Raw genomic sequence first — 15,971 nt, 5'->3', positions numbered from 1 at the left:
CTATTTGTTCATCTTTGGTTATCTACATAGAAATTAGTAAATGAGTAGTGACAAAACCCGTGTATAAATATGGAATTAATTCATTTGTAAAATACACGTGAACCACTTGTAGTGACATATGGTGTCCGGAAGGCGAGGGAGCAACAAATTTTGTTGTCGATGCTTGTTTCTAGTAACTGTCTTAGTTTGGAAATGAGAGAGGAAATTTTAAAGATATAAAACATGTGTGAACAATTGATATGTGAAAGCATAAGAATTTAAAAGCATCTAGTCTCACAAACTTAACAAATTTAATAATGTCATGTCATATATAGTTATATAATAACAAGGCTTGGGGTAAGCACATCCACTAAATATTACTTATTATATATTAGTATGTAGATTTTATTTCATTTCCAAATATTTCTTATAATTTTTTCATCTAAAAGAGTATAATCTATATATTGATATATTTTTTTTGAGGTTGTAGAACAACATAAAAGGAAAAAGTGAAGAAAAAGTTTAATATATATCTTTATACTATGGTAATAAAAAAAAACAATAACAACTAAACTCAAATAGTAAGGTAATTCGTAATTTCGTAGTCATAACAGAAGAGTCATTCCAAACCAGTTGAAAACGTATCATAACATACTCGAATGTAAAATACGCATTACAGTCCTCGCCTGATAAATGGACCATTAATGATATAAAAAAATTAATAAAAACTCCATGTTTTTAGTGGTCTAATGAACTTATAATATTTGGTGTTGCTGTCAAATAAAAAACAGAGCAAGGATCGTCCCTCTTCACAAATTTTATGTGGGGCCTGAAGATGGCTATAAATAACACACATCCTTAATTTGAGAATTACATACAGACACAATTGGTTCTTTTTTTTTTCTGACATCAAAAGAGTTTTTCTTAAAAGCTTTTCCAAGAAATTGTATCTGATTATTTAGTGTCAGACATGGAATCACTCCAGAAAGAGATTGTTTTGGTAGAGAAAGTGTGTGAGATTTATCACAAAATTTCAAAGCTTGAAAATCTGAAACCCTCCGAAGATGTTGATAGCCTGTTCACTGAGCTGGTCCGCACATGCATCCCACCCTGTTCTATAAACATATCCAGTCTCCCGGCCAATATTCAAGAAATAAGGTCAAAGCTCATAAGACTTTGTGGTGAGGCTGAAGGCCATCTTGAAGTCCACTTCTCCACCATTTTAGGTTCTTTCCCAAATCCACTTCACCATCTAAAAGAATTCCCTTACTACTTCAATTACCTGAAGCTTAGCCGTCTTGAGTTTGACATTCTTACTGAACACTATTCTGCATTTGGACAAGCCCCTAAGCGTCTTGCCTTTGTGGGTTCTGGCCCCTTGCCTCTCACATCTATTGTATTAGCCTCTTATCATCTCAAGGACACCATTTTTCACAACTATGACATAGACTCTTCCGCAAATTTGATGGCCTCTCATCTTGTTTCCTCTGATTCTGATTTGTCCCAAAGAATGGTATTCCACACTGCCAATATAATGGATGTGACAGATGAGTTGAAGGGATATGATGTCATTTTCTTGGCTGCACTTGTAGGGATGGATGTTGATGAGAAGGTTAAGGTGATTGATCATTTGGCAAAGTACATGGCCCCAGGTGCTTTGCTCATGCTGAGGAGTGCTCATGGTGCCCGTGTCTTTCTCTATCCAGTGGTAGAAGCACAACAACTTCAAGGGTTCGAAGTTCTCTCCGTTTTTCATCCAAATGATGACGTCATCAATTCAGTCGTGATTTCACGTAAGATTGCAGATCCTGTTAACATTGATAATGGTGATAATCATCATCATCACCATGAGTTGGGGATCGAGTCCCTCATGCCATTGAGTTGCAAGTATTGTGAGTTGCAAGCTTTCAACAATCCTCTTGGCCAGATGAAAATGATTGATAATTAGATCTCATTCTACGTTAAATAGGATTGGTATTCATATAAACTTATCGTATGTGCTTGCTTGAAAGTGTGAGAATGGATTTGATTGTCTCGGTTTTCTCTTATCTTACTGAAATTTTTGGAAATAAAGAACACTATATTATGTTTTATATCATCGGCCTATTTATAAACTGTTGATTCAAAAACTCATTTACCTTTTCACTAAATTATAGTTCCTTCTATAATATCCTCTGTAGCTTAAGAAAGAAGCCCTTACACTACCACGGAATTCAAAGGAATATATACACTCTTGGAACGTGTCAGCTGGCAAGAGAGGAAATTATGCTTAAATCTAAGTTCTGACTATGTTCAAAGAAATATTTACACCACCACGGAATTCAAAGAGATATGAAGACACAAGAAAATGAACTTTCAACACTAGTAGTGATTGTAACTTACTATGTTCTGATTCATCAGTTATGCTTAAATCTAAGTTCTTATGGTGCTAAAATGATCATAAAGCTGCATGTAAATACAAAGGAATGTCTATTTGTGTAGAGGAATTAATGACAATCATTAACACTATGAAATATATCGACTGTTAGCGCAACCACATTATGAGCTTCTTTCAAGAGCTTATTGCGTCAAACAACCTTTTTAATGTCAAAAAAGGTATTGTGGGAGCTTATTACTTAGTACAAATTTTGTGAATACAAGGCTTGGAACCATTCATAAATGTCCCTACAGGTATGTGACTTAATGGGAAAACCACATCACACCTATGAAAATGAATTTAGCATTAAAAGGCATATCTTAACGCATGTTTACAGAGAGTCAAGATCAAATAAGAAGGAAAATTTTGGTAGGAAGGTAAGAAATTTTTTATATGCATATTTTCGTAGCAAAAAAATGGAATGAATCATTAGATGATTCAAAAGAAAAAATGCCAAAAAAAACACCTTTATGATTCATTTTTAGATAAATCAAGAAAAAAATTCACTTTTATGACAATTTTAATGAATATCAACAAAATCATCATAAAAGTGAAACATCGAAATGTTTTTTCGAGATTTTTTTTGGTGAATCATGTTATTATTGATTAATTTGTTTTGTTCGCCAAAAAAATAAGTTGAAAAAATATTTTCTTACCTTCCAACCAAAAAATTTTGATTACCGATCTATATCCTGTTTACAGAAGTATCAAAACACAAAAGTTGAATATTTCGAACCTATATTTTTTGAAATTCGATACATCCACATAGGGAGAAAACATTAATAGTAGTATGGGCGGAGCCAAATTTTTGGAATAAGGGGGGGGGGGGGGGTTTACATTGTAATAACATAACAAAATATATTTATAACTAAATAGCGTAATATGGTTAGTAAACTTGAACTAAAAATATTGGCTTTTCGATATTTCTAATCACGTTAGGTTGTAGGCAGGTATTGTGACGATATTTTTCTATGTTTATCATTAACCGGATGCAATTGTGGTTATTAACATCTTATTTTGGAACAGAAAAAAAAAATCACGGTTCGTTGTTTCTTACGATTTACCTTATATTTATAATAAATTAAATTACTAGTTATAATAATGTTACTAATTGGAAATTAGAAAAAAGTTAGAATGTATAGAAAAGTATAAATAACCTTAACTTGGAGATTGGAGTAGAGAAGCAACACTAAATTTCCAAAATAATTAACTGTGGATTGGGATTTATGGTAAATAATGATTTAAATTGATAAGAGGGGCTATGGGGTTTAATTATCAAATTCAATATGGGCCTTTTCAGTTGCAGTTAAAGTAGATTAGAATTTACTTCAATTAGAAAAGTTCGGGGAGACACTGCATCATCCAGCTGCCCGCCCGTACTATCTCCACTACCGAGCACCATGAGGATTACTAAACGGGAGAACCTTCTAATGCAGAAACTATTAACGGTTATGAATCCTCTCAAGAAAATTTTAAGAAAAATTCTCCTTCGGAGTTGCTCCCCTACAATGTTCCGAAATCCCAATACCTCACTAAGTACTATGCATACTGCTTCAATATTTCACTAATACTCCACATATTGCCTCAACAAAGTGAACTATTAAAACATTTATCACCTTGATTTAATAAAAATTTATCGAACACTATGAAGGAATCTGTCCATTTTATCTATATCTTTCTTTTATTTAGGATATCTTGTTTAGCTTTATTGAGTATCCCTTCCTATTTTATCTAGTATCTTGTATTTATATTATGGACATGTTTTCAATCTATCAATTAAGAAGTTTTGATATCTATTATGGTATCAGTTGCAAACCTCCCTATCATGACCAAGCCTAGATATGAGAGTGGCGTTGTCAAAGATGGCACAAGTGGCAAGCAGATCGATGTCAACTCCGTCTATTACATGCATGCATCTGATTATCCAAAACATATTCATTTTAATGATCTTCTTTATAACAACTATGGTTATTGGAAGGAAAATATGCAAAATTTCATTTTCACAAAAAACAAAATCAGCTTTGTTGATGGAACGTTGGAGATGCCTGAGGATGGAACTCCCCATCTGATGATATGGAGAAGGTGTGATGCCATGACCAAGGGATGGCTCACCACCACCATGGAGAAAGAAATCAGAAGTAGTGTCAAGTATGCCAAGAATGCCAGAGAAATATGGGAAGATGAACAACAAAGGGCCATCAGAAGAAGTGTGAAGCCAACACCAATTTTTAGGACAACCTACCACCTCGTTGCTAAAGATGAACAACAAAGTGCCATCATTTAGCTGAAGAAGCATTGTATAAACTTCTTCCTTTCAAGCATTCTCACAAAATGAAGACAAAGATCGTGGTTCGAGTAAAAACGGAAGATGAAAATAGTATAAGCAATATGGTATGAATGGCGAAGCGATCCGCTGCACATTTTGCAAAAAATATGGGCACAAATATGAAGTTTGTTTTGAACATATCGACTATCTGGAATGGTGGCCAGACAAGAATAAAAGAAATGGCGAAAGTCAACCAACGGAGACTAAAGTTAGACCAAATGTGGCAGAAGTCAGTGTGAATTCAAGTCCATTCCCATATGCAAGATTGGTGAAGCACTTATCTACTAATTATTCCACCTCTGAGTAGATGGTAAGACAAAATTGAACAATGATTGGGTTGTGGACCCTGATTTTTTTTATAGTAATGGACAAAACACTCCCTTGATAATATCATAATTCCTCATGGTGAAAAATTCAGAATAACAGGGGTTGGAACGACCACCATAACCAAAGATTTAAAATTGGAAAATGTCCTTTACATACCCTCGTTCAAAACTAACCTATTTTGTGGTAGATAACTAATAAAGGGTCTCAATTGTGCTGTGGCATTCTTTCATGACTTTTATGTTATACAGGACTTAGTTACGAAGAGAGTGATTGACACGGGTTAGTGTAAATATGGTATTTATTGCATGAAGTATGGAATAAGTGGAGGGGTGGAGATGGCAGTCTCAAAAGATGGACAATGATACATGAGATTAGGGCATGCGTCTAAAGAGAAACTTCGTTAAAGTGAGTGTTTGTCTAAATCCAACAACTCCATGGAAAAAAAGTTATGTGATTCTTGTATAAAGCCCAAAAAACCTCATTTACCTTTTCCTAGTTAAATAAAAATGATTGATTGTTTTGAATTAATGCATTGCGACATATCGGGAAGTTATCGTGTACCGTCTACGTCTAGAGCATGTTACCTTTTTACTATTTTTGACGATTTTAGTTATGCAATCGGGGTATGTTTGATTAAGCACAAAAATGTGGCTAGTGAATGTTTGCTTATTTTTTACATGGTAAAAACTCAATTTGGAAAAGAGATTAATTTTTACATGGTAAAAACTCAATTTGGAAAAGAGATTAAAAGATTACAGAGTGACATCGAAGGAGAGTTAACTTCTAACTTCAGGCAAGCACTTTATGCTAAACATGGCATCATTCTTAAAACATCTTGTGCCCACACCCCGCAACAAAATGGGGTGGTAAAACGAAAGCACAAACACGTCCTCGAAATAGCTTGTGCTATTTGGTTTAGGCCAACCTACCGGTTAGATTTTGGGGAGAGTGTATCATGACAACCACTTACGTCATTAATAGACTTCGTTTGAAGTCTATAAAGAACAAAACCCCATTTGAAATTGTGTTCAAACAAAATCCCACATATGACCACATGCGAGTATTTGAATGTCTTGCAAACGTCATAAAAAAAGATAGGAGGAGATAAATTTGAAGTAAGGGGGAGAACCCCTATCAACATTGGTTATCCTCAAGATCAGAAAGTTTATCGAGTTTCTGACTTGGTAGATCGAAAGATAAATGTCTTTTGAGATGTGGTGTTCATATAAAGCAACTTTCATTTCAAAAATATAACTTTAGAAAATAAAGACGATGAAGACTTGTTTATAAATATTATTGATGATGAGGTCAACATACCTGAAGCAAGCCTTGCAAACGACGATGAATGACCAGAAAACAGATGTTGATCAAACGTTGGTAAGTGACGAACAAGCTTTGAATTTTGTCCCTACAGGTGGAAATTATGCCCTTACCGTTGATCATGGTTGTTCAGAAACCACTGAAAATATTATAGTGAATAAAGAGCTGATGAACATGACTCTTATAAGACGCAGTTAAAGGGTCAAAACTCAACCAAATCATCTTAATGATTTCACTACGAGACTGCCTCCCTACATAGACCACACTCGACCCGAAGCCAGTCACCACAGCTCAAAGGTAAACCCTCTGTCTAACATTGTTTCTTATGAAAACATTTATAAATCTCACAAATGTTATCTACCTTCCATCACTGAACATGATGAGCCAAGAAACTATCACCATGCCCTAAAGATGCTCGGTGGCAAGAAGTCTTGCAAAATGAAATCAATGCTCTAGAATGAAACGGGGCATGGACTCTTGAGAATTTTCCTCATGGAAAACGAGAGATTATTTCAAAATGTGTGTACAAAATCAAGTTCATGCCAACTCGAGAATTGGATCATTACAAAGCCCGCCTTGTTGGGAAAGGTTTTACACAGATGGAAGGGGTCGACTTCCACAAGACTTTTTATCCTGTTACTAAGTTAGTCACTGTTCACGGTCGTGGAAGATAAGAAAGATTGGTCCATCCATCAACTAGATGTAAATAACGCCTTTCTTCATAGCTATTTACAAGAGGAAGTTTATATGAAGATCCCTCAAGGCTTTTTCAGAAACAAAGAAACTCGGATTTGTCGTCTAAAATAAATCACTTTATGGTCTTCGTCAAGCACCTTGAAACTGGTATCAAAAGTTCACTTGAGCCATAGTGAACATCGTTTTCAAAGAAGCCAGATCATTCACTCCTCGTCTACAAAACATACATCTCCTTTATCGATGTTCTTATTTATGTTGATGATGTCATTCTAATGGGGAATGATGATACTAAATTAAATAATTCAAACTCCATCTACACAACCAGTTCAGCATCAAAGATTTTCTCCCTCTAAATTATTTCTTGGGCATCGATGCAACTCACAAAATAGAAGGTTTGGTGCTTAGTAAAAAAAAGTACACCCTAGATATCTTTAAAGACAGTAGTCAAAAAGGTTGTCGACCAAGTGCTTTCCCCACGGAGCAGAATCGGTCTAGAAACGAATAGCCCTCATGTTGATAAAACTCAATATCAACGACTGATTGGTCGACTCTTGTATTTACAATTAACCAGATTGGACATCTCTTATACAGTGAATTTGCTCAGCCAATTTGTCTCCAGTCCTTGAAAAACATTTGGATGCTGCCATGTGTATCGTTCGTTACTTAAAAGCCACCCAAGGTCAAGGTATTCTTCTTCCAAAAACGGGAGGCCTTGGGCTTACTGACTTCTGTGATGCTGTGATGCTGATTGGTTGGGGTATCAAATCTGTAGACGATCTCGAACTGCATGTCTTGTTTTGTTGTGAGGAGCCCCAATTTCATGTCGATAAAAAAAAAACAATCGGTTGTTTCACGTTCTTTCGTTGAAGGTGAATACGGAGCAATGGCTACCACTATAACAGAGATTCTTTGGATGCGCCGGCTATTGAGTGAACTTAACGTGATTCAAGATGGTCCTACCCAACTTTTCTGTGATAATCAATCTGCAAGGCAAATAGTCTTCCATGAACATACCAAACATGTTGAAATGGATATTGTTATTTTGTTGAGAGCGAGTTGAGTCTAACGAAATCGTTACAGAATACATCAGCACTACAAATCAAGTGGCTGACATTTTTACTATTACTCTCATTGCCCAGGGTCTATGCTCCTTTTGAGGCAAACTAGGCATTGGTACTCTCCATGCTCCAGCTTGAGGGGGAATGAAAGAATCCGTCCGTTTTATTTATATCTTTTTTTTATTTAGGATATATTGTTTAGCTTTAAAGATTATCCCTTCCTATTTTATCTTGTCTCTTGTATTTATATTATGGACGTGTTTTCAATCAATCAATTAACAAGTTTTGATATCTATTACACGGATATCTGAAAACACAAGACCAATATTAATATTGTTGAGCTATCTAGTGACAATATATTGTTACTTTTCTTCTAAAATACCATCAGATAGGAACATCAGTTGCTAGAAGTGGCTTAAATTATGTTTTTTTTACAGGTGCTATTTGTTCATCTTTGGTTATCTACATAGAAATTAGTAAATGAGTAGTGACAAAACCCGTGTATAAATATGGAATTAATTCATTTGTAAAATACACGTGAACCACTTGTAGTGACATATGGTGTCCGGAAGGCGAGGGAGCAACAAATTTTGTTGTCGATGCTTGTTTCTAGTAACTGTCTTAGTTTGGAAATGAGAGAGGAAATTTTAAAGATATAAAACATGTGTGAACAATTGATATGTGAAAGCATAAGAATTTAAAAGCATCTAGTCTCACAAACTTAACAAATTTAATAATGTCATGTCATATATAGTTATATAATAACAAGGCTTGGGGTAAGCACATCCACTAAATATTACTTATTATATATTAGTATGTAGATTTTATTTCATTTCCAAATATTTCTTATAATTTTTTCATCTAAAAGAGTATAATCTATATATTGATATATTTTTTTTGAGGTTGTAGAACAACATAAAAGGAAAAAGTGAAGAAAAAGTTTAATATATATCTTTATACTATGGTAATAAAAAAAAACAATAACAACTAAACTCAAATAGTAAGGTAATTCGTAATTTCGTAGTCATAACAGAAGAGTCATTCCAAACCAGTTGAAAACGTATCATAACATACTCGAATGTAAAATACGCATTACAGTCCTCGCCTGATAAATGGACCATTAATGATATAAAAAAATTAATAAAAACTCCATGTTTTTAGTGGTCTAATGAACTTATAATATTTGGTGTTGCTGTCAAATAAAAAACAGAGCAAGGATCGTCCCTCTTCACAAATTTTATGTGGGGCCTGAAGATGGCTATAAATAACACACATCCTTAATTTGAGAATTACATACAGACACAATTGGTTCTTTTTTTTTTCTGACATCAAAAGAGTTTTTCTTAAAAGCTTTTCCAAGAAATTGTATCTGATTATTTAGTGTCAGACATGGAATCACTCCAGAAAGAGATTGTTTTGGTAGAGAAAGTGTGTGAGATTTATCACAAAATTTCAAAGCTTGAAAATCTGAAACCCTCCGAAGATGTTGATAGCCTGTTCACTGAGCTGGTCCGCACATGCATCCCACCCTGTTCTATAAACATATCCAGTCTCCCGGCCAATATTCAAGAAATAAGGTCAAAGCTCATAAGACTTTGTGGTGAGGCTGAAGGCCATCTTGAAGTCCACTTCTCCACCATTTTAGGTTCTTTCCCAAATCCACTTCACCATCTAAAAGAATTCCCTTACTACTTCAATTACCTGAAGCTTAGCCGTCTTGAGTTTGACATTCTTACTGAACACTATTCTGCATTTGGACAAGCCCCTAAGCGTCTTGCCTTTGTGGGTTCTGGCCCCTTGCCTCTCACATCTATTGTATTAGCCTCTTATCATCTCAAGGACACCATTTTTCACAACTATGACATAGACTCTTCCGCAAATTTGATGGCCTCTCATCTTGTTTCCTCTGATTCTGATTTGTCCCAAAGAATGGTATTCCACACTGCCAATATAATGGATGTGACAGATGAGTTGAAGGGATATGATGTCATTTTCTTGGCTGCACTTGTAGGGATGGATGTTGATGAGAAGGTTAAGGTGATTGATCATTTGGCAAAGTACATGGCCCCAGGTGCTTTGCTCATGCTGAGGAGTGCTCATGGTGCCCGTGTCTTTCTCTATCCAGTGGTAGAAGCACAACAACTTCAAGGGTTCGAAGTTCTCTCCGTTTTTCATCCAAATGATGACGTCATCAATTCAGTCGTGATTTCACGTAAGATTGCAGATCCTGTTAACATTGATAATGGTGATAATCATCATCATCACCATGAGTTGGGGATCGAGTCCCTCATGCCATTGAGTTGCAAGTATTGTGAGTTGCAAGCTTTCAACAATCCTCTTGGCCAGATGAAAATGATTGATAATTAGATCTCATTCTACGTTAAATAGGATTGGTATTCATATAAACTTATCGTATGTGCTTGCTTGAAAGTGTGAGAATGGATTTGATTGTCTCGGTTTTCTCTTATCTTACTGAAATTTTTGGAAATAAAGAACACTATATTATGTTTTATATCATCGGCCTATTTATAAACTGTTGATTCAAAAACTCATTTACCTTTTCACTAAATTATAGTTCCTTCTATAATATCCTCTGTAGCTTAAGAAAGAAGCCCTTACACTACCACGGAATTCAAAGGAATATATACACTCTTGGAACGTGTCAGCTGGCAAGAGAGGAAATTATGCTTAAATCTAAGTTCTGACTATGTTCAAAGAAATATTTACACCACCACGGAATTCAAAGAGATATGAAGACACAAGAAAATGAACTTTCAACACTAGTAGTGATTGTAACTTACTATGTTCTGATTCATCAGTTATGCTTAAATCTAAGTTCTTATGGTGCTAAAATGATCATAAAGCTGCATGTAAATACAAAGGAATGTCTATTTGTGTAGAGGAATTAATGACAATCATTAACACTATGAAATATATCGACTGTTAGCGCAACCACATTATGAGCTTCTTTCAAGAGCTTATTGCGTCAAACAACCTTTTTAATGTCAAAAAAGGTATTGTGGGAGCTTATTACTTAGTACAAATTTTGTGAATACAAGGCTTGGAACCATTCATAAATGTCCCTACAGGTATGTGACTTAATGGGAAAACCACATCACACCTATGAAAATGAATTTAGCATTAAAAGGCATATCTTAACGCATGTTTACAGAGAGTCAAGATCAAATAAGAAGGAAAATTTTGGTAGGAAGGTAAGAAATTTTTTATATGCATATTTTCGTAGCAAAAAAATGGAATGAATCATTAGATGATTCAAAAGAAAAAATGCCAAAAAAAACACCTTTATGATTCATTTTTAGATAAATCAAGAAAAAAATTCACTTTTATGACAATTTTAATGAATATCAACAAAATCATCATAAAAGTGAAACATCGAAATGTTTTTTCGAGATTTTTTTTGGTGAATCATGTTATTATTGATTAATTTGTTTTGTTCGCCAAAAAAATAAGTTGAAAAAATATTTTCTTACCTTCCAACCAAAAAATTTTGATTACCGATCTATATCCTGTTTACAGAAGTATCAAAACACAAAAGTTGAATATTTCGAACCTATATTTTTTGAAATTCGATACATCCACATAGGGAGAAAACATTAATAGTAGTATGGGCGGAGCCAAATTTTTGGAATAAGGGGGGGGGGGGGGGTTTACATTGTAATAACATAACAAAATATATTTATAACTAAATAGCGTAATATGGTTAGTAAACTTGAACTAAAAATATTGGCTTTTCGATATTTCTAATCACGTTATAGGTTGTAGGCAGGTATTGTGACGATATTTTTCTATGTTTATCATTAACCGGATGCAATTGTGGTTATTAACATCTTATTTTGGAACAGAAAAAAAAAATCGCGGTTCGTTGTTTCTTACGATTTACCTTATATTTATAATAAATTAAATTACTAGTTATAATAATGTTACTAATTGGAAATTAGAAAAAAGTTAGAATGTATAGAAAAGTATAAATAACCTTAACTTGGAGATTGGAGTAGAGAAGCAACACTAAATTTCCAAAATAATTAACTGTGGATTGGGATTTATGGTAAATAATGATTTAAATTGATAAGAGGGGCTATGGGGTTTAATTATCAAATTCAATATGGGCCTTTTCAGTTGCAGTTAAAGTAGATTAGAATTTACTTCAATTAGAAAAGTTCGGGGAGACACTGCATCATCCAGCTGCCCGCCCGTACTATCTCCACTACCGAGCACCATGAGGATTACTAAACGGGAGAACCTTCTAATGCAGAAACTATTAACGGTTATGAATCCTCTCAAGAAAATTTTAAGAAAAATTCTCCTTCGGAGTTGCTCCCCTACAATGTTCCGAAATCCCAATACCTCACTAAGTACTATGCATACTGCTTCAATATTTCACTAATACTCCACATATTGCCTCAACAAAGTGAACTATTAAAACATTTATCACCTTGATTTAATAAAAATTTATCGAACACTATGAAGGAATCTGTCCATTTTATCTATATCTTTCTTTTATTTAGGATATCTTGTTTAGCTTTATTGAGTATCCCTTCCTATTTTATCTAGTATCTTGTATTTATATTATGGACATGTTTTCAATCTATCAATTAAGAAGTTTTGATATCTATTATGGTATCAGTTGCAAACCTCCCTATCATGACCAAGCCTAGATATGAGAGTGGCGTTGTCAAAGATGGCACAAGTGGCAAGCAGATCGATGTCAACTCCGTCTATTACATGCATGCATCTGATTATCCAAAACATATTCATTTTAATGATCTTCTTTATAACAACTATGGTTATTGGAAGGAAAATATGCAAAATTTCATTTTCACAAAAAACAAAATCAGCTTTGTTGATGGAACGTTGGAGATGCCTGAGGATGGAACTCCCCATCTGATGATATGGAGAAGGTGTGATGCCATGACCAAGGGATGGCTCACCACCACCATGGAGAAAGAAATCAGAAGTAGTGTCAAGTATGCCAAGAATGCCAGAGAAATATGGGAAGATGAACAACAAAGGGCCATCAGAAGAAGTGTGAAGCCAACACCAATTTTTAGGACAACCTACCACCTCGTTGCTAAAGATGAACAACAAAGTGCCATCATTTAGCTGAAGAAGCATTGTATAAACTTCTTCCTTTCAAGCATTCTCACAAAATGAAGACAAAGATCGTGGTTCGAGTAAAAACGGAAGATGAAAATAGTATAAGCAATATGGTATGAATGGCGAAGCGATCCGCTGCACATTTTGCAAAAAATATGGGCACAAATATGAAGTTTGTTTTGAACATATCGACTATCTGGAATGGTGGCCAGACAAGAATAAAAGAAATGGCGAAAGTCAACCAACGGAGACTAAAGTTAGACCAAATGTGGCAGAAGTCAGTGTGAATTCAAGTCCATTCCCATATGCAAGATTGGTGAAGCACTTATCTACTAATTATTCCACCTCTGAGTAGATGGTAAGACAAAATTGAACAATGATTGGGTTGTGGACCCTGATTTTTTTTATAGTAATGGACAAAACACTCCCTTGATAATATCATAATTCCTCATGGTGAAAAATTCAGAATAACAGGGGTTGGAACGACCACCATAACCAAAGATTTAAAATTGGAAAATGTCCTTTACATACCCTCGTTCAAAACTAACCTATTTTGTGGTAGATAACTAATAAAGGGTCTCAATTGTGCTGTGGCATTCTTTCATGACTTTTATGTTATACAGGACTTAGTTACGAAGAGAGTGATTGACACGGGTTAGTGTAAATATGGTATTTATTGCATGAAGTATGGAATAAGTGGAGGGGTGGAGATGGCAGTCTCAAAAGATGGACAATGATACATGAGATTAGGGCATGCGTCTAAAGAGAAACTTCGTTAAAGTGAGTGTTTGTCTAAATCCAACAACTCCATGGAAAAAAAGTTATGTGATTCTTGTATAAAGCCCAAAAAACCTCATTTACCTTTTCCTAGTTAAATAAAAATGATTGATTGTTTTGAATTAATGCATTGCGACATATCGGGAAGTTATCGTGTACCGTCTACGTCTAGAGCATGTTACCTTTTTACTATTTTTGACGATTTTAGTTATGCAATCGGGGTATGTTTGATTAAGCACAAAAATGTGGCTAGTGAATGTTTGCTTATTTTTTACATGGTAAAAACTCAATTTGGAAAAGAGATTAATTTTTACATGGTAAAAACTCAATTTGGAAAAGAGATTAAAAGATTACAGAGTGACATCGAAGGAGAGTTAACTTCTAACTTCAGGCAAGCACTTTATGCTAAACATGGCATCATTCTTAAAACATCTTGTGCCCACACCCCGCAACAAAATGGGGTGGTAAAACGAAAGCACAAACACGTCCTCGAAATAGCTTGTGCTATTTGGTTTAGGCCAACCTACCGGTTAGATTTTGGGGAGAGTGTATCATGACAACCACTTACGTCATTAATAGACTTCGTTTGAAGTCTATAAAGAACAAAACCCCATTTGAAATTGTGTTCAAACAAAATCCCACATATGACCACATGCGAGTATTTGAATGTCTTGCAAACGTCATAAAAAAAGATAGGAGGAGATAAATTTGAAGTAAGGGGGAGAACCCCTATCAACATTGGTTATCCTCAAGATCAGAAAGTTTATCGAGTTTCTGACTTGGTAGATCGAAAGATAAATGTCTTTTGAGATGTGGTGTTCATATAAAGCAACTTTCATTTCACAAATATAACTTTAGAAAATAAAGACGATGAAGACTTGTTTATAAATATTATTGATGATGAGGTCAACATACCTGAAGCAAGCCTTGCAAACGACGATGAATGACCAGAAAACAGATGTTGATCAAACGTTGGTAAGTGACGAACAAGCTTTGAATTTTGTCCCTACAGGTGGAAATTATGCCCTTACCGTTGATCATGGTTGTTCAGAAACCACTGAAAATATTATAGTGAATAAAGAGCTGATGAACATGACTCTTATAAGACGCAGTTAAAGGGTCAAAACTCAACCAAATCATCTTAATGATTTCACTACGAGACTGCCTCCCTACATAGACCACACTCGACCCGAAGCCAGTCACCATAGCTCAAAGGTAAACCCTATGTCTAACATTGTTTCTTATGAAAAAATTTATAAATCTCACAAATGTTATCTACCTTCCATCACTGAACATGATGAGGCAAGAAACTATCACCATGCCCTAAAGATGCTCGGTGGCAAGAAGTCTTGCAAAATGAAATCAATGCTCTAGAATGAAACGGGGCATGGACTCTTGAGAATTTTCCTCATGGAAAACGAGAGATTATTTCAAAATGGGTGTACAAAATCAAGTGCATGCCAACTCGAGAATTGGATCATTACAAAGCCCGCCTTGTTGGGAAAGGTTTTACACAGATGGAAGGGGTCGACTTCCACAAGACTTTTTATCCTGTTACTAAGTTAGTCACTGTTCACGGTCGTGGAAGATAAGAAAGATTGGTCCATCCATCAACTAGATGTAAATAACGCCTTTCTTCATAGCTATTTACAAGAGGAAGTTTATATGAAGATCCCTCAAGGCTTTTTCAGAAACAAAGAAACTCGGATTTGTCGTCTAAAATAAATCACTTTATGGTCTTCGTCAAGCACCTTGAAACTGGTATCAAAAGTTCACTTGAGCCATAGTGAACATCGTTTTCAAAGAAGCCAGATCATTCACTCCTCGTCTACAAAACATACATCTCCTTTATCGATGTTCTTATTTATGTTGATGATGTCATTCTAATGGGGAATGATGATACTAAATTAAATAATTCAAACTCCATCTACACAACCAGTTCAGCATCAAAGATTTT

At 34.9% G+C, this 15,971-nt stretch overlaps 2 protein-coding genes across 2 annotated transcripts; both read left to right on the top strand.

Annotated features, from left to right (window-relative positions):
- Positions 1 to 870: 870 nt before the first annotated feature.
- Positions 871 to 2,072, top strand: LOC145078273 (nicotianamine synthase-like). The gene has a single exon (XM_079023048.1). The coding sequence runs from the start codon at positions 950 to 952 to the stop codon at positions 1,925 to 1,927; it is 978 nt and encodes a 325-aa protein (XP_078879174.1). The 5' UTR covers positions 871 to 949; the 3' UTR covers positions 1,928 to 2,072.
- A 7,360-nt stretch (positions 2,073 to 9,432) lies between these two features.
- LOC145078274 (nicotianamine synthase-like) lies at positions 9,433 to 10,634 on the top strand. Its single transcript, XM_079023049.1, has one exon. The coding sequence runs from the start codon at positions 9,512 to 9,514 to the stop codon at positions 10,487 to 10,489; it is 978 nt and encodes a 325-aa protein (XP_078879175.1). The 5' UTR covers positions 9,433 to 9,511; the 3' UTR covers positions 10,490 to 10,634.
- The last annotated feature ends 5,337 nt before the right edge of the window (positions 10,635 to 15,971 follow it).

The sequence above is a fragment of the Lactuca serriola genome, unplaced genomic scaffold, assembly GCF_051521515.1.
Source record: "Lactuca serriola cultivar US96UC23 unplaced genomic scaffold, Lser_US96UC23_V15 Lser_V15_Un133, whole genome shotgun sequence".
NCBI lineage: Eukaryota > Viridiplantae > Streptophyta > Magnoliopsida > Asterales > Asteraceae > Lactuca > Lactuca serriola.
This window is presented reverse-complemented; position numbering and strand designations above follow the sequence as displayed.

What these genes read in the sequence shown, in the direction of transcription:
- LOC145078274 (XM_079023049.1), top strand. Translation starts at nt 9,512, where the DNA reads ATGGAATCACTCCAGAAAGAGATTGTTTTGGTAGAGAAAGTGTGTGAG.
- LOC145078273 (XM_079023048.1), top strand. Translation starts at nt 950, where the DNA reads ATGGAATCACTCCAGAAAGAGATTGTTTTGGTAGAGAAAGTGTGTGAG.